This window comes from Microtus ochrogaster, chromosome 8 (genome assembly GCF_000317375.1).
Source record: "Microtus ochrogaster isolate Prairie Vole_2 chromosome 8, MicOch1.0, whole genome shotgun sequence".
Classification (NCBI taxonomy): Eukaryota; Metazoa; Chordata; class Mammalia; order Rodentia; family Cricetidae; genus Microtus; species Microtus ochrogaster.
In genome coordinates this window covers 62,509,350-62,527,384 of record NC_022015.1, presented here as the reverse complement: position 1 = coordinate 62,527,384, position 18,035 = coordinate 62,509,350, and the positions used below count along the sequence as shown (strand labels likewise).

The window sequence follows — 18,035 nt, the reverse complement described above, 5'->3', positions numbered from 1 at the left end:
CTTCCTGCTAGTCTGAGAAGTTCCTCCTCCCAGCACCCCACCTTTGCTTCCTTCTTTATTGGGCGCCTCCACGGGCAGAGCCCACATGACTCAGAAACCGGTTCCCCTGCCTGTAACAATGATAGGGCTCTGGGATCATTACCTAGTAAGCCAATGCCTTTGCTTCATCAGCCAGTCTCTCCGCAAGGCGTGTTGCTGTCACAGACGGCTGGGAAGGCACTCCCAGGTGTGGAAAGAGAGGGCTTGCCACCACTTTGGACTTCTAGGGACATTTCTTTCCGGGAAGAAACTTAATGTTAATTGAAACCACCTCCAGAAGATTCACTACTGCACTGTAGACGGGGAGCAAAGGCAGGAAGGACCAGCATGGGAATCCTGTATTCTGAGGTATGTTGTCTTTCTGAACATAGAGATCCAAAGCGGCTACATATAACTTTCTAACCCTGTCTTTATGCCTTCTTTTCAATTCTCTTTAACTTTCCTTGTGAGTGTTAAGTCAGAAAAGTTCCTGTGTGCTAGGATTTTTAGTATTTCTTTAATATTTTAAAACAAATTAGTTTGAAATATAAAGTTTTAGCTAGATGGGATATATATTAATTGCAGAGGTCATCTGAAACCTTGAAAATGGAGTGGCAGTTATGTTGTGTCTCGGTTCACACTGGAGGACAAGAGGAACTTGTACCTAATTGGATTTTCTAAAAAGCCAAAAATTGGCAGACTTTTCTCTGGAATCCATAAACCATTTAATCTTGTATGTGAAAGGAGTTCACCTCTGGCAATTATTAATCCAGATTATCACCATGTAGAGGAGGTGACTAGCAGTGCAATTTTGATATTTTGATTATTTCCTTTTCATAACTCATAGGCATGACATTTTCCCACATTGAAAGTAACTTACTACAATCAAATACATTTGTAATGCTTCAAAGGGTGATGTTTGAACAAGAGTATCAGAGGTACAGTGATGTTATTATTATTATTATTATTATATTATTATTATTTTTCACAACTCATTCCCTCTCTGACACAATCAACTTGCTAATCTGCATTCCATTCTCCAAACTCAGAGGAACCTCTTTGATTTGATCTTCGGGCATGAAAGGTAGTTGTTTGGCACCCACTTCAAATGTGCGTGTGTGAGCATGAGTGTGTGAGTATGTGCATGTAGGTGTGTGTGTTTCTTGAGTAAATGCACAGTTTGCCCATCTCACTGTTCTGGGAAAGTCTTGCTCAGTGATTTTGATCTCATGAAGAGGTCACATATACGCGAGGACGGCAAAACATACAAAGTCGTCAGGCTCCTCTCTGGTAAATTATTTAAGGGTGAGCAAGAGAAATTTATTTATAGTGAAGCTTCTAGGACAGCCACTCCAGAGTTCTGATCTAGCTCATGTAGGGTTCAGAAAACTAGTTTTGAAGAGGGGGATCCCAGATAACTCCGGCGGGTGTGACTAGCTCACTACTGTCCTGAGAGACAGAACTCTTGCTCAAGGAGGGTGTCTTTCAGACTCTTACTTGCATGGAGATAATCCCAGTCTTGTGCAAAGGCAGGTTAAGATCAGACATTTTGGCCCTCCAATTCCGTGAATATGGCAATGGTTATGAAATGGTACTGTGAGTAGCCTGGGTCATGGGAACGGCTGTGGTTTGTTGAGTGTCTATCAGAGACCAAAACAGTGCAATTGCCTGTCAGTTTGGTGTTGCTCTGTCAAGCAGCTGAGTCAAGGCAAGTACAGGCCAAGGCAGGCACGTTTAACTACCTCCAAGCAGAGGAGTGCGAACAGTTCACAAAGTGACTTCAATGTTTAACCCTTCAGCCATCTCAAGGACAAAATAAATTGGAGCTTTGTTTTTACTTTCCTGCTGTAATTTTTTTTTTAAAGAAAGATTTATTTAGTTCACTGCCAAGGGAACAGGACTAGGAAATAATTATGTTAACATGAAATTCTCTATGAAATCTAAAGTATATCCATATACAAATACCTCTGAAGGATCTCATAGGCAATAATACGCAACTCAAATTAGTGTTAATTGCAAACAGTGTGGAGTACGGCTGAAGCAAATACTCTTGCTGTACTGCAAGGGGAGGCAGGTTTTAGGCCCCTCCCTGTTATTTTTCTCAGTAATCTGTTTCAGGATTGGCAGTCTGAAGCCCTTAAGTCACTGACGAAATCTTAGTCACTGCAGAAATAAGATGTTTTTGATTTTGGCAAGTGATTTCTCAACTTGTAGAATCTCTCTTTGATGTCGGGGGAGAGATCTCCACTTGATACCGGGGCTGCGGATGTAACTCTGTTGAACAGTCCTTGGCTGATGTGAGTTTACAAGCTGTAGTGTTCTGTTATTGCTCCCTTCCATTATGGAAGCTGTTCTGCTCACCTTACGGGGTTCCTCAACCCTCTGAGCATCAACATCTCCTAGAGAACTTCGAGACAGCCACAGTGCTTTCACCAGATTCCCAAATATTCTGAACTAATTGCTCAATAGTGGGACTCGAGCTATGTTTTACAATTACCACCATAGTTCAGCCAACTCTTCAGAGATTTGTTCATTCCTCAAATGCGAATATATAAAAAGCACCCCACAGATTTTCCTAAAATCAGACTAGCCTAAGCCCATTGTCCTTTAAAATGTACACAGAGAACGCTGGCCATTTTTCTCCTCTTTTCTCTACACTAAATACAAAATAGTTTGTGTCTAGGAAAACCTTCTGAGTGGTCTTCCACTTTAAACTTTTCAACAAATTTTATCTGTCTCTCTGTCTATCTATCTATCTATCTATCTATCTATCTATCTATCTATCTTTCTTTCTTTCTTTCTATTTTTAATTTTAAGAATGTAGTTGTCTTAGAATAGCCTATTTGTTGTTAGAGGGAAGAAATCTTATGCACACCTAGGGATTGGTGCCCTCTGTGTCTATTTTATTCTGTTATGCAAAATGATCAAACTGGAGAACTCCTGAAACACACAGACAATGACAAATATTCTGGTCAGAATTTTGCAGTTTGCTACAAGAAAGGCAAGGTGTGGTGTTGGCACAGTGTAGGGGTCTGGACTGGGTTCATTTTCTCTGCTAGTTAAAGAATTAAAAGGCAGGAAACATCCAGAGTGCAAAAGGTGACAGGTGAGACATCCCAAACACCACAAACAGCAGCAGAGTCTGTAGGAAGGCATTTGCTCAAGGGGAAAAATCCATGCTCATGTAGCCAACAGCCAGAGAAACAGACCCTCTGCAGAGAGGGGGTGGGGGAAGTGGGGGTGGGAGGTGGGATGGGGGATGGAGAGATGGGGGTCTTGAGGGGTGATGATACAGTGGGGAAGGGGACAGGCAGGAGGGGATGTGGAGGAGTGGGGCTTGGGAAGCCAAGAATCCAGTTCCTCCTCAACAGCTGGGTCATTTAACAGTCTCTGAGGATGGTTGGTTGGCCCACAGCTGTTGTGTAACAACTTCTGGTCTGCTCTGAGCTTGTTGAGCCAGGTCACAGAAGGGGGTCTGCTGGTGGGAGACAAAAGCATACAAGGTCTTGTTTTAAGACGGCAGGCTTTTATCTCAGGAGGAAGTCAGCCATCTTGGAAATTTGTCACTTTTATTACCTAATCATTGGCACTTTTCCCGTCCCTCTGCCTACCAGGGGATCTGTCTAGCTCCTAGTCTCTTAATTCCTATGGACAATATTAATTTTGGTATGTCTCAAAGAGAAGCATAGAGCTGATTCCTCCATAGTTTAAATTTGGCTTCATGGTTTCCTAGCATGTGCCCCTTGCTCTTGCTCCCCTTTCTGCTAGGCCTAACTTTGCTCTCACCCCCTCTGCTGGTTTCTTTCTTGCAGTCCACTTTTCTTCACATTGCTAATTTACACATGAGGTGGTAAACCAGCATTTTCCCAGGTGACAGACGGGTTTCCCAACTCTACTCTAGGCTCCTTCACTCCACCCTTCTCCAACCATAGATTTGCTGAAGAAACTGCCACACCAGCCCAGCCAGCTGTCATTTATGACTGTGACTTCTCTCTTGATGATTAAAGCCATTCCAGTTTTCATTCAGCCCAAACAGACACTAGTAATTAGGAATGCACCAGTTCCCTGGCCCCATGGTCCAGGAGTCTCTTCTACCCTGTCTCCACCCTTACTCCTATGTCATTAGCCCATTCATCTAGGCAAACATCAATGTTATTCCTTTGCCTAATTATGTTTACCAATCTATACATTTAAGACAAATACCTATTACAATAAAATGCAGTGATCAAACCAGATTTTCCTAACAAAAACACTTCAGCCAAGCTACAGTTCTCTCTACTGAGTTATCTGTCCTTTTTCCATTACTCTGGCCTTGGAGCCAGAATGTTCCTTCTGGGTCATCATGCTAATCCATTTTTGCCCCTGTCCTGTTATTTCTGCACTCTCTTTCAGCAATCATCTCCTATTTCATAATCACTTCTGCTCATCTTAATTGGATCCATATGCTTCAATAATTAGAAAAGTATCTAGCACTAATTGAGGGTTTCGGGTGAGTCAGTCCTGAGCAAAATGCTTCGTCCACACAGTCAGGTTTAATTCTTTCTGTAGCATTATGCAGAAGGAATGGTTAGTGGATGGAGGAAACTCAGCACAAGTGTTTAAAGGGTTCAGGTGAGCTCTCCAAATAACACGTTTGCTAAGTAGGGGAGTGAAGTTTAGAACACAGGACGTTCACATCCGAAGCTTGGATTTGTAATCACCGGACAGCACCATGTCTCATCAAAATGTGCAGAATTCTGGTTGGACCCTATGTGCTATATACTTACTCGCTTTTACTGGCTGTTTTCCCTGCTAAAGCTATTGCAACTTCCTCTCCCTGATTCTAGTTGTTCAAAGATGGTTCCTGCCCTGTCATATGAAACTGATGATTGCATAATGATCAGTACATCTAAATTGTTCTAAATCTTACCTGTTTCTTGAGGCTTTCCTATTTTGCTAGGTTGTATCTGTTTCTGGTTTCTACTACAGGGTATATATTTTTTTTTGACAGGGTCTCTGTGTAGCTAGGCTGACTTCAGATTTATTATAGAATCTAATCTGTCTTCAAACTCTTGTTCCTCCTGCTTCCATATCCTGAGTCCTGTGATTACATATGCCTCCATACCCAGCATATCTTTTTATCTCAGACATGACTAGTTCTAGGTCAGTTTTGGCAAAGCCTTTGAATATACAGCCAAATGCTAGCAGACCTGTGGCATGAGAGGACTGATCACAATCCTGAGGGTGCAAATTGAAGCTTATTCTTGTCAACAAGTCTTACAGCCAGAGATACACTTAAGATGGCAATATCTAGAGGCTGAATGAATGACAGTTATGCTCCAGAGTCTGGTTCATGTCTCTATCACTTATGAACTGTGAGACTTGGGCTACAAAAACTATCTCTCCCAGTTTCACCTGTGTGCAGCGAGGACAAAAAATGCTGCTCACCTTAGAGGGTGGTTTTGTGGACTCTGGGAATGCAACGAGAAAGTGTGGACAACAGTAATGGCGCGCTCACGATGCTAGCAGGCTAGTTGGAGAGATGACTGCCAAGGACACCAATGGTCTGTTTTTAGGTGATGTGACAATTGCAGATTTGTAATTCACAATGAACTGGCTCACCATTAGAAAAAGAAAGCCGTGTATGGTTGGGGGTTAGTACTTGATGAGGACTCCATTGTTCCGTGGCAGAAAGATAAAGAGAGGGTGGGAGAACGAGCAAGCTAGAAGCAGACTGACCTTTTAAAATATAAGGAACCAACCTACTGCCAAAATAAGGAAGTAACAGTTCTAGTCCACGAGCCTCACGTCCTCGCAACCCAAAAATCCAAATTTGTGCCAACCGCTCAGCATCACCATACTGGGTGTCTTAGGGTTTCTGTTGCTGTGAAGAGACACCATGGCAACTCTTATAAAGGAAAACATTTAATCAGGGTGGCTGGCTAATTGTTTCAGGGGTTCAGTCCATTATCACCATGGTGGAGAGTGTGGCGGCATGCAGGCAGATGTGGTGCTGGAGAAATAATTGAGATTTTGAGCAACGGGAAGTGGACTGTGGCAGTGGTATCCTGAGTAGGAACTCTCAAAGCCTGCCCCCACAGTGATAGACTTTCTCCACCGAGGCCATGCCCACTCCAGCAAAGCCGTACCTCCTAGGAGTGTGAGACCCCCTAGGAGATTAAGGAGGACAATTACATTCAAACTACCACACTGGGGATCATATTCCTGATTTAAAAAAAAAAAAAACTGTGAAGGATACATTTAAACCACAGCAAACAGAATTGATTAACTTGGACCCAGAGGGAAGATAAGGAACTGGTAGCAGAAGCAGTTAGACAGGAGGACAAGCTCATGCTGGAGCTTACTTGTGGGTTCTTGTAGATTTCAGTTAGGTGGCTGAAAATTAGTGGTGCTGTTTAAGCTCATTGAGGAGCTGACCCCTGAAGTGGGGTTGACCCTCCCACACTTGTCCCTAAGTGTTCTCCAAGAACCCTACTCCAGGGACAGTTTGGCCCAGCTGGCTCTATCACAGAAAGAACAGCAAGACAGGCCACGGATTAAACATGGTGTCTTTGAGGACAACTAGAAGGTAAATAATTTCCATAAGAAGTTACTGTTGTTTATCCCCATGGCATAAAATGCCTTCACATAGGTGGGAAACAAACAGAAACCGGAAGTTAAGCTCACTTGTTGGGAGAGAGCTCAGTCGGGAGCTTCTTCAGTCAATTTTTTGCCATAGAGTGACCTTGGTTTGTTCTTTCGATCAGTCCACTTCAGCCATCTTGGATGCGAACTCCTGACTTAATCTTTTGCTAGCTAACCATGCTTCTGTCTGCTACTTCCGCGTTTGTTCTTTTCGTTTCATTCACTACATGCTTAACAATCTGGCTCATTTGAGACCAAACTGAACCATACAGAACAGTGAGTGTCTTAGTCGCTGTTTTATTGTTGTGGAGAGACACCATGACTGTGACAACTCTTGTAAAAGAAAGCATTTGATTAGGGGCTTGCTCGCACTTTCAGAGGCTCAGTCCCTTATAATCATGGCGGTGTGCATGGCTCTGGGGTAGTAGCTGAGAGCTACATCATGATATGTAGGCAACAGGCAGAGAGAAAACCTCTCAAAGCCATTGCCAACAAGACCACACCCATAGTTTCAATCCACTGGAAAAGACCAAAGTCTTAGACTCAATTCAAATTTAAATTAAATGAATTTATTTTTACTACTAGCAGAAGGACAACAGCCTTAGAGCCGGACAACATGCCAAACCTAAGGGGGCTAAAGGAGGGGTTTACAAAGGTGGATATCAAAGGTGTACATTACGATTACCTACAGAGTCCACAGCTGGGCAAGAACATATTTTTATTTCCCTCAGTAGTTTCTCTTTCTGTTTGTATAATAATAAAAATAACATTTCACCCTAGTCCCACAGCATAAGCAAGGAGTTAAAGAGCATGTTGACATAGGCAGGGTTAGATACTCCAAGCAGGAGCACCATTAGCCTAGTCTTTTGCTACCTGCAGGTCATAGGATCTCCCAGCTATTGCAGGGCCCCTAGGGATGCCGGGTACCATATTAAGTTCCTTTAGCCATCACAGGGGAGTTATGTGTAAGTTATTTCCCAGGTCTGAGCACTCTGGAGGGAGTGTCACTAATTGACTGGGACAGAGCAGGCAATAACACAGTGCCATCAGATTAAGGCTGTCTGTCACATTCCTACAACATCTACTCAAAAAAGGCCACACCTCCTAATCCTTCCAAATAGTCCACCAACTGGGGACTAAGTATGCAAATATATGAATCTATGGGGGATGTTCTCATTCGAACCATCATAGTGAGGTAACTGTTTCACTGCTTGTTTGCTTATTTTTGTTCTCTCTCTCTCTCTCTCTCTCTCTCTCTCTCTCTCTCTCTCACACACACACACACACACACACACACACACACGAAAGTGAACCCAGGGTTTTGCATACATTCAGCATCAGCTCAAACACTGAGCTACTCCTGGCCTCTATCTAACACTTAACTTTTCAAAAAAACAGAAACTGTGTTCAGATGACAGGAAGCCTAAGAGAGGCTAAAGGTAAGAGTGGGCCATATTTAAGTAATATTCCCTATGCAGACTGAGAAAGCCCCTAGTAACTCTCAAGATAATTATGTCTCGTGGTCTTCCTATCTTTAATCTGCAAAGATTTTTAAAGAATCCAAGAAGAGGGATTTTGATCTTTGAAGTCGGAACCAGGCACACAACATCAATATTTGAAGTGGACTAGGTGTGGTATAATGAGGAATTGTGGGAATTATGGAGAATTGGAAACAACTGCCACTAATCACCAGTGAGCTGGTGTCCTGTTTGGAATACAGCCCAGCATTAGGAAATCCATGATAATTTAAGGAGAAGCAAGAAGGTAAACTGTTGTATGATGGAGGAAGGTCATTGGTTAAAAAATAAAGAAACTGCTTGGCCCTCATAGGTAGAACATAGGTGGGTAGAGTAAACAGAACAGAATGCTGGGAGGAAGAGGAAGTGAGGTAAGACGCCTTAGACAGACGCCATGTTCTCCTCTCCCAGGCAGACGTGATGCAGCCAGCCGCCAGGTCAGAGATGCTGAATCTTTTCCTGTAAGCGCACCTAGTGGTGCTACGCAGATTATTAGAAATGGGTTAGGCAAAATATGAGAATTAGCCCGTAAGAGGCTAGATATAATGGGCCAAGCAGTGTTTAAAAGAATACAGTTTGTGTGTTGTTATTTCGGGGCATAAGCTAGCCAGGCGACCAGGAGCTGGGGTGGCCAGAACGCAGCCCTGCAGCTCTTTCAACAGTTGTAAAATTATTTTAAAAATTGACAAGAGATTATACCTTCCAAGTTACCTGCTCCCAGGCTCTTCAGAGAAGATTTAGTTCTCCAGAAGCACAGAACCAATAGAATGCATCCCTAATATTTAAGGGGATTCTTATTAGATTACTTTACACAATCAGAGGCTGAAAAGCCCCACAGTGGCAGCTTGTAGGTTTGCAGAGCCTGGGAGGCCGGTGCCAACTAAGCTCAAGGAATTTGAGGCCAGGTAGAATCGATGATATAGCCCCAGATGAGACCAGGGTCTAGACGTCCCCCGAGAGACACTGTGGTAATCTTCATCCAAAGGCAGGAGAGTCTGCAGTCCACATTTGTTTTTTATGTTGACTTATTGGTGTGTGTGAGAGAGCAACCTATGCTACAGGGCAGGGGTGGATAGGGGTCAGAAGATGACTTGCTGGTCCTCCACTTATTCCTGTGGATTCTTAGGTTAGAGCTCAGGTCATCAGGCTTGGTGGCAAATTACCAGCTGCATAGAAAGTCACTTGGGATCTTTATCACCCATCGCTGCCCTGAACTCTTTCCTTTCCTATGCATAATTCTATTCTAGCCAAAAGTTGCTTTTTCTGAAAATCTCTTCTTCATTTGCAGTCATGATATAAAAGCTTACTCAGTGAATAAGATTCATAGTATTTCACCCATTTTTTATTTACTCATTCATCCACTTGCATTTTGTCTATTCCACCCTGCAAGCCATTTTGGAAAATGTAAGCAGATCTTCATGGATGTATTGTACACTTAGAGTAGTGGTTTTTGCTGTTGTTGTTTTTGTTCTTCTCAGTGGTTCATGCCCGTATTTCACAAACTATTCTGCTCTTCTTGACTCAGCCCATCTGCCAGGCAGCCTACCAGAACGACTTGGGGCAAGTGTGGCGGTGGGTGAAAGAAGACAACCATTATGTGGATGTTCAAGATGGCTTCAACGGAGACACTCCCCTCATCTGCGCCTGTAGGCGAGGCCACGTGAGAATCGTCTCCTTCCTCTTAAAGAGAAATGCTGATGTCAACCTGAAAAACTTGGTGAGTTTGCTGTGAGATGATGGCCTAATGGGGTTGGGAGAGTCTCCATTATGTAATTTCTTATAGCCGTAACCTGGAAAAATACACGCCAACATTCTGGAATATGCCTTTAGCCGAACATTTTATCCACATAGAGATATTTACAATGTATTTAAAGCAAAAAAAGGGTGTGCAATTATAATGAGCAATGTAGTTTCTCTTCTATTATCTGGTGTCTGTCAAAAGAATAGGAAATAAAATAAGTTAAAAATATGTAAATAAACCAAAGCAAGCAAACAGAACCGGGGGAGGCTGTGACAGGACCGGGACAGAAGGGGAGAGCATTGACTGTGATGATTCTCAAATTGCTGGAATTGGTGAGTTTCGCTTTGTCTTTTTATAGCTTCTAATATCAACGATTCTCTTTCACCTGTTTCACCTAACACAGCCCAAGGGCATTTTGCTAGTCTGAAAGCACAAGTAAAGCATTCAGCCAGCAGCCATGTTTTGTGGTGATGTCGTTGTGCCTCTGAAGAAGAGGATGGTCCACTCTGTTGGCTGTAAGCAGCTTCTGTTTGGCCTGTTCTGCTCCCTCCAACCAGTCTCCTTGCTCTCTTCAGTATTACAGAGATAATGGAGGAAATAAAACACTGTGCCTTTCATTATTTAGAATTTTACCTGTTGTTTTAATATAGATTGGGTTTATTTTTTATTTTTATATTTCACTGACGTGTTCATGTGCCTGGTGCTGGGTAACACGAGAGCATTTTCACTCATCTGTTGTGTCCTTTAGCCCACTCCCCATCCTGCCTTCTTTCCTCCCCTGTTACTCTCCTTTGCTCCCCAAGACAACTTTGCTTTATTTTCACCTCAAATATTTGTACACAGCTGTATGTATCTTTATAAAATCTGTGACCCACCATGTGAGAAGGTGGGATGTTTCTCTGCATCTGACTTAGTCCGCTTCTCTCTCTCCAGTGGCATCCATTTCCCTGTGAATGAGATGACTTCATTTTCCTTCATGGCTGTAACATTCCATTACGCATATGCACCACATTTGGCTCGCCTGTTCCGCTGGTGATGGGCATTTTGTTTGGTTTGATAACTTAGCTATCATAAAGTGTGCTGCAGTAAACATGTGCAAGCACTGTATCTGTGATGATTTGGACTTCTTAGGTAATACCCAGGAGTGGGTTAGCTGGACCATGTGCTGACCTGTGTGTGTGTGTGTGTGTGTGTGTGTGTGTGTGTGTGTGTGTATGTGTGTGTGTTGAGTCTGCAAGTACCTGTATACTGACTTTCCACAGTGGTTAGACTAGGTACAATTCCCATACTGTATTAGGGTTCCCTTTTGTTCACATCCTTGCTAGTATTTGTTATTACTTATTTTCATTCCTAGGGACTGCTGTTCTGACAGGGAGAGATAGAACATTAATAGAGTTTTATTTTGCATTTCTCTTATGGCTAGTGACATTTTTTTCTGAACATTTATAAGTCGCCTTTTGAGAACAGTTTGTTTTTTCATTTTCCCCTTTATTGATTGAGTAGTTTAATTTCTTGCCATTTTGGTATTTTAGTTCTTTGTGAATTCTAGATATCAATCTTCTGTCAGTTGTAGAGTTAGAAAAAAAATACTCAGTCTCATTTTGTAGGCTGCATTTTCATTTGACCCATTCTTTCCTCTGCCACACAGAAGCATTTTTATTTCAGGAGGCCCCACTTGTCAATTGTTGTCATTAGTTCTTGCACAACCAGAATCCTATTTGGAAAGTCTTTGCCTATGTCTATGTATTGAAGTGTGCTTCCTATTTTAGTGTAAGCAGAGTTTTCATGCCCTGTCTACCCAGTGCCAAATAAACACACAGAGGCTTAATATTACTTATAAATCTTCAGTCAATAGCTCAGGTGTGTTACTAGTTAACTCTTACATTTAAGGTAACCCATATTTCTATTTATGCTTAGCCTTGAGGCTGGACATCTTTTCTCAGTAGAACATTTTCATCTTGCTTCTCTCATCCGCTGGTGACTCCTCACTCCGCCCTTCCTCTTCCAAGAATTCTCCTGGTCTGGTTCTCCACTCAATCTCTTCCTGCCCAGTGCTTTATTAAACCAATTCGAGTGACAAATCTTCTCAGTGTACAGAAGGAGTATTCCACAGCACTTTACCATTTAAGAGTATTATGACATGAATTCTTTTGCATTAAGGTATTTTGTCCTCTTTGGACGTCATTCTTATACAGTGTGAAAGACAGGGATGTAGCTTTATTCTTCTGTAAGTGTGCCCCCAATGTTACCAGAACCATTTGTTGACGAGGCTGTATTTGTTCCATTGTATATTTTTTGCATGTTGTACAATAATCAGGTATCTGTGGTTGTGGGAATTTGTATCCGAACCCCCCCCCCTCTTTTTTAAAAGGTTTATTTATTTATTAAGTATATAGTGTTCTGCCTGCATGAATGGCTGCTTACCAGAAGAGGGCACAGGAGCACCATATAGATGGTCTAAGCTACCACATGGTTGCTACAAATTGAACTCTGAGCCATGTTTCCAGCCCTGGACTTTCTCTTCTGTTTCATTGATCTACTTGGTGGTTGTTATACCAGTACCACATATACTGCTTTCTTTGCTGTGGCTCTGTAGGATAACTTGAAATCAGGTTTAGTGACACATATAGCATTATTCTTTTTTTTGCTCAGAATTGCTTTGGTTGCCTGAGGTTTCTTTTTTGTGTGTGTGCTTTTATTTCAGTTTAAGGATTTGTATTCTGTTTATTTGAATAATGACATTGGAATTTTGATGGGAATTGCATTGAATATATAAATTGTTTTTCATAATATAATCACGGTCACAATGAACTCTGTGAACATGAGAGACCGTTCCATCTCTTAGTGTCTTCTTCAACTTCTCTTTCTAGTGTTTTAAAGTTTGTATATAAAATATCTACAGGGGGAGGGGGAAATGAATATATATTGTTGATGTGGGTACAGCCATGTCAAAGACCCCAATCAGTGCTTTAGTACAGTAAGAGTGGCAAAACCTTCCCGTAGTGAGGCTTGGAAGGATGTCAAAGCCTTCCTTAAGCCCAGCTGTGGATATTGACAAAGTGTACAGACGATGTCCACAATAACTCCCATCACCACTAACTGAAGATTGCTCCTTTACAGAGATTGCTCCTACCAAGATGAACCAAATCTGCCTCCTTGTTGTTCAGATGTATGTAACAACCTTGCCTCCTTATTGAGCTATATATAACAATCCTGCCTCATTTTTTATGTGTGTATAATAACCCTGCCTCCTTATTCAGCTGTATGCAATAACCCCTCTTCCATGTTCAACAGTGTATAATAAACACATTGAGTTTCTGGGGGTTGCTGTGGCTTCTCTTTTTCAAGAGCCCAGATCTCACCATCCCAGTTTTTCTGTATGTGTGTCTATCTGTGCTTCATTCCCTTACCCCCAAGTTGAGTGAATCCCTGGCGCCATGCAGAGCACAGATGGGAGCTCTTAATTATTTTGTTAGGTCTATTCAAATATTGATTTTATACAGTTGCAAGTGGGATAGTTTTCTTGATATTTTTCTCATATTTGGCATTGATTGGTAGGGACACTACTGATTTTTGCACATTAATTTTGTACCCTGCTACATTGCTGTAATGGAAATGCTTATTGGGGTTAAGAGCTTCATACTGAAATCTTTAGGGTCTCTTCCGTATGGAGTCATACCGTTAGCAAATAATGATACCTTGACTTGTTCCTTTCCTACCTATATTCTTTTTATTGCTTCTTTTGATCTATTGTTCTACCAAGATTTCAAGCACTACAGCATAAGACTGAAGAAAGTGGATACCTTAATTCTATGTCTGATTCAGGTTTGCCCCCATTTAGTACAATGCTGGCCATAGGTTTGTGGCATGTAGACTTTATTATGCTGAGAATACATCCTATCTGTTTCTAGTTCCTCAGGACTTGGTAACATGCAGAGATCCTGGATTTTGTCAAAAGCCTTTTGTGCATCCCATTAAAGTAGTCATGTGATTCTTGACCTTGGACTGACTTATTAATTCTGTATATTGAACCATTTCTGAAATAAATCCAAGGTGATCGTGGTGGATGATCTTTTTGATGTGCTCTTGCACTGGTTTTCAAGCATTTTGTTGAGGACTTTTGCATCTACATTCATCAATGAGAATGACCTGTAATTATCTTTTTTGGGATATCATTATCTGGTCTAATTAACAGGATAATATGGGCTTGGTGCTTCCTTTCTATTTCAGAGACTAATTTGAGAAGTATTAGTCTTCAGTGTTCTTAATGTTTGATAAATTCAGAACAGAAGTGTGTCAGGTCTTTCTTTGGACAAGAGATTTATTTTTTTAATATTGCTTCAAGCTCATTGCTTGTTATAAATGTGCTTGTTTAACACATCTTGGTTTAATTTTGGTAGAATACAGAAATTCCTATATTTCTTTTCTATTTTTCCACTTCAGTGGAATGCAAATTTTTCATGTCCCAGTAATTTTCTAAATTTTGTCAGTATTTGTTGTAATGTTTGCAATTTTAGTTTTGTTCTCTCTGATAAATGCTGACAGAAAAACTACTTTGCAGAGGATAGTGTCTACAGCTACAGGCACAGTCTGTCATCATGAGAAGCTTACAGTTTGTCCATATTTCTTGCTTTTTTGTTAAAATATAATTCTTGCTTCATTTTATTTTTTCATTTTATTAGTGAAAATTATTATTATTTATTAATTATGTGTGTGTGTGTGCATGCAAGATGTATGTGTAGTCAGAAGAAAGAAAAAGAAAAAGAGGATGGAATCAGAACAGAACAGGACAGATCTGTTTAGGTGGCATGCTAAATTGACACTGGACTTCAAATAAAAAAGAAATAAAGGTCAAGAAAGAGAAAGAGACAGCTGGACAAGGATGTGGGTTCTGAACGTGGTCACTTTCCTGCTTGTTGACCCACCCTGGAGTATTAGTATTTTTTATTGGACTCCTAAATCTATCTAATCATACCCCTAAGTGTAGCCTTTGAAGGAGCTGGTGCCATCAGTGAGAGGTTCTTCACAGGTGCCCTTGTGAATGCTTAGTCCATCTCAGGAGGTCTTTCCTAAAGTCTGATATGTTCTTAGAACTCCTGCCTCTGTTCCTCTGCTCTAATTCTACACTGCTGAACACTGTACCATTTTGATGTTCTGTCTTCCTAGCAAGCTAGAGGTTGTGCTGGGCAAGTGCCCGAGCGCTTAGCTTAGATGGTTTTCCTAGTACCCCACTTTCCTCTATTGCCGATGCAAGGCATTTAATTTTTATCTCTTTCCTCCATTTTTTCCTCTTTTTAACAAAATGCTATAACTGAAAGTGTAGAATAGATTTTCTGAACTCTGTCTGACACTATGACTCTGGTCCAGCAGTGCTCTGTCTTATTGCCTTTCATTCATTGATGGTCAAGAACTCCCTGAACTGTACCAATCTCCCTGGGGTGGATCCTGGACTTCTCCCCATTCTGTTTGCAAAGCTTCTATTTTACTTTTCTACAGAAATGAGAGATTTTTGGCCCCATTCACATATTTTGACAGCTGTTATGCAGCATTCCCTGGTTCATTCCCTTGAGATTCTAGTGAACTGTTCTTGCATTCCCTCCACCATCTTCCAGTATTCAGATGCTTCCTGTTGTAATATCTAGGTCTCCAGAAGATCCTAGAGTGTGTTTAGTGAACCTAAGGATTTTACTATGAAACCTGCTGGAGACAAAGAAGTTGATGAGGAAGAAGCTCTGTGAAGGCATACAGGCACATAGAGGATGTGTTTAAGGAAGCGCTATCAGTGGTCTTCATTTGGTTCTGAAAACTTCAGAACCAAAGGGGAACAGCATCAGTGTGTCTTTCTGAGCATTTCTGTGGCATGATTTCTGACCTCCTAACATCTGCTTTTTAGTAGAGGCAACATTTAAACTGTACCGAGTAAATATCCAAGACAACCTTTGCAATAATTGCAAATGTGTTATAGTCACTCAAGTGCTTTCAATGGGGAAAACAGTTGGTAGGGACCTACTTGTCCCTCCCAAGTCAGTTGAAGACCAGAAAAGTAGGAGCAACGATGTATTATTGAAAGTTTAATCAGGGGGTAGAGAGATCTCTCAGAGGTCCAAGGTTCAGTTCCCCACACCTACATGGTGACCCAGCCAGTCATCCTTTACTTCAGTTCCCGGGAATCTGGCACCCTCTTCTGACCTCATGAGCATCAGACATGCATGCAGTGTGCTTAGATACGTGAAGACAAAAGACTCATACACATAAGTAAAAAAATAAAAATAAAAAATAATGATCAGATTTTCTTGCTTGCATTTACTATATTCTTGGGTGATCTTCTTTGGACCCCCCAGTGCATCAGCATGAAACCCAGGGCTTTGCACAGCTAGACACATGTTGTGCCAGAGCCATGCTTACAGTTTGGCAGAGTTTAAAAGCAAGTCATACTTGAGTTTACTCTAGCAGATAAGCAAATCAGTAGAGTGACTGGATTTTTCTAGAACATAGTGGTGGAGGTAGGTGTGCAGGGTTGTGGTGAGCAGTTTTCAGAAATCAGATGTCTGGGGGTTCTAGAGCCATTCTATAGGTAGCTGAGGAAGGGGGATATTTGGCAGCCCAACAGCAGGCCTGGGCTTTGCTTTACAGAGGTGAACCTCAGCCATCCTGGTAGAGCCTCTACCAGGATAAAAGTCATGGAAAGGACCTTAGTTACCCACTGTAGAATAGTTGTGTTTTTAGCATAGGCATTGTGGCTTGTATTTTTGGTTTTTCATATATTTTTTAATAGTTATTTGTTGTTAATTTAATTTTTATAAGCTATGAGTTGTACATTAATAATATGAGCCACTATTTCATATTTTTAAAATATACTTAAGAATTTTAATAAGTATTGAACAAAAGCCTTAAAGCATCTAAAAGCCCTGGCTGTTATTTCAGAAACAAACATCAGAACATTGGCTCAATGAAAAGTAAGCTGAAATAAAATTAAAACACAACACACCATAATTGGCTAGGATTAAAAGGGAAAGCCGAATGTTGACTGGGAAGGAGGTTTAAATCATTATTACTTCACAGAAGCATAATTTGGTAGCATCGTGTGATACTCACTTATATCTTTGTTTCAGGGGTCAACTTATAGAAACTTATGCAAAGAACAGATTAGAATTTCTGACAAGACTTTGTAAACAAGGGTAGTTAGGTAATAATTTTTGTAGAACTTAGAGTTTAACAGCTTGGAAAGTCTTACTAGTAGGGTATGACTAAAGAAGCTAGAAGAGCTATTTGATAGAAGCCAAGTAGCCATTACAAACTCATGCTTAAGCACATCGATGGCATGGAAGATATATATATATATACATATATATATATATATATATATATATATATATATATTCTAAATACACATTTGAAAACAGATGAAAGAAGCATATAGTGTTACATATGAAATATTAAAATACTGAATGAATAATATGCATAATTTTATTTAATAAGACACAGGAAAAAGAGCATAATGTCCATAATAAACTTTGGGCTGTTCAATAATGATAATTTTAAAGTCTATTACTATATTCTTGACTATTTACCAACACTTTTACAGATAAGACAGATAACTTGAGAACAGTGCTTCTCCTCCGTGGTCACTCACCTCTCTTGTTTTCTGTCTTTGCTAGCTTGGTTGGCAATCCAGCTAACAATGTCAGCCTGTAGGTCTTATACTTTGTTCATATTTCTGTCCTACTTTAATTATGAGGTCCTGGAGGTGCACATTCCCCACCTCTCCTCAATCAATCATTCTATCTATCTCTATCTATCTATCTATCTATCTATCTATCTATCTATCTATCTATCTATCTATCTATCTATCTATCTATCCTTCCTTGTCTTAAACAAGCATGAGGATCTGTTCTGTGATGGTTTGCATGTATACTCATCTCTGCTGTTCACTTTGATCCTTCCCTAGTTTTTCCTTCATAGTGCACAAATTCAACATTCTGGTAAACAAAACCCAGAGTTAATTAATCAGGTATGTATCATAAAAAGAACGTACTTAGGCTGAATATGTATATGCAACAGATGATTTTGAGTATTTTAGTTCTACATTTTAAAATTCTCTCTCTCTCTCTCTCTCTCTCTCTCTCTCTCTCTCT

General features: G+C 40.8%; 1 protein-coding gene across 1 annotated transcript in view; it reads left to right on the top strand.

The window, feature by feature from the left end:
- The first annotated feature begins 330 nt into the window (after window positions 1–330).
- The window catches only part of Ankrd22 (ankyrin repeat domain 22), a 21,409-nt gene continuing 3,704 nt past the window's right edge, over window positions 331–18,035 (top strand). Inside the window, exons 1-2 of the mRNA XM_005352158.3 lie at window positions 331–387; window positions 9,685–9,876. Coding sequence (XP_005352215.1) covers window positions 367–387; window positions 9,685–9,876 — 213 coding nt within the window. The 5' untranslated portion in view covers window positions 331–366. The remainder of the gene's footprint in view (window positions 388–9,684; window positions 9,877–18,035) is intronic.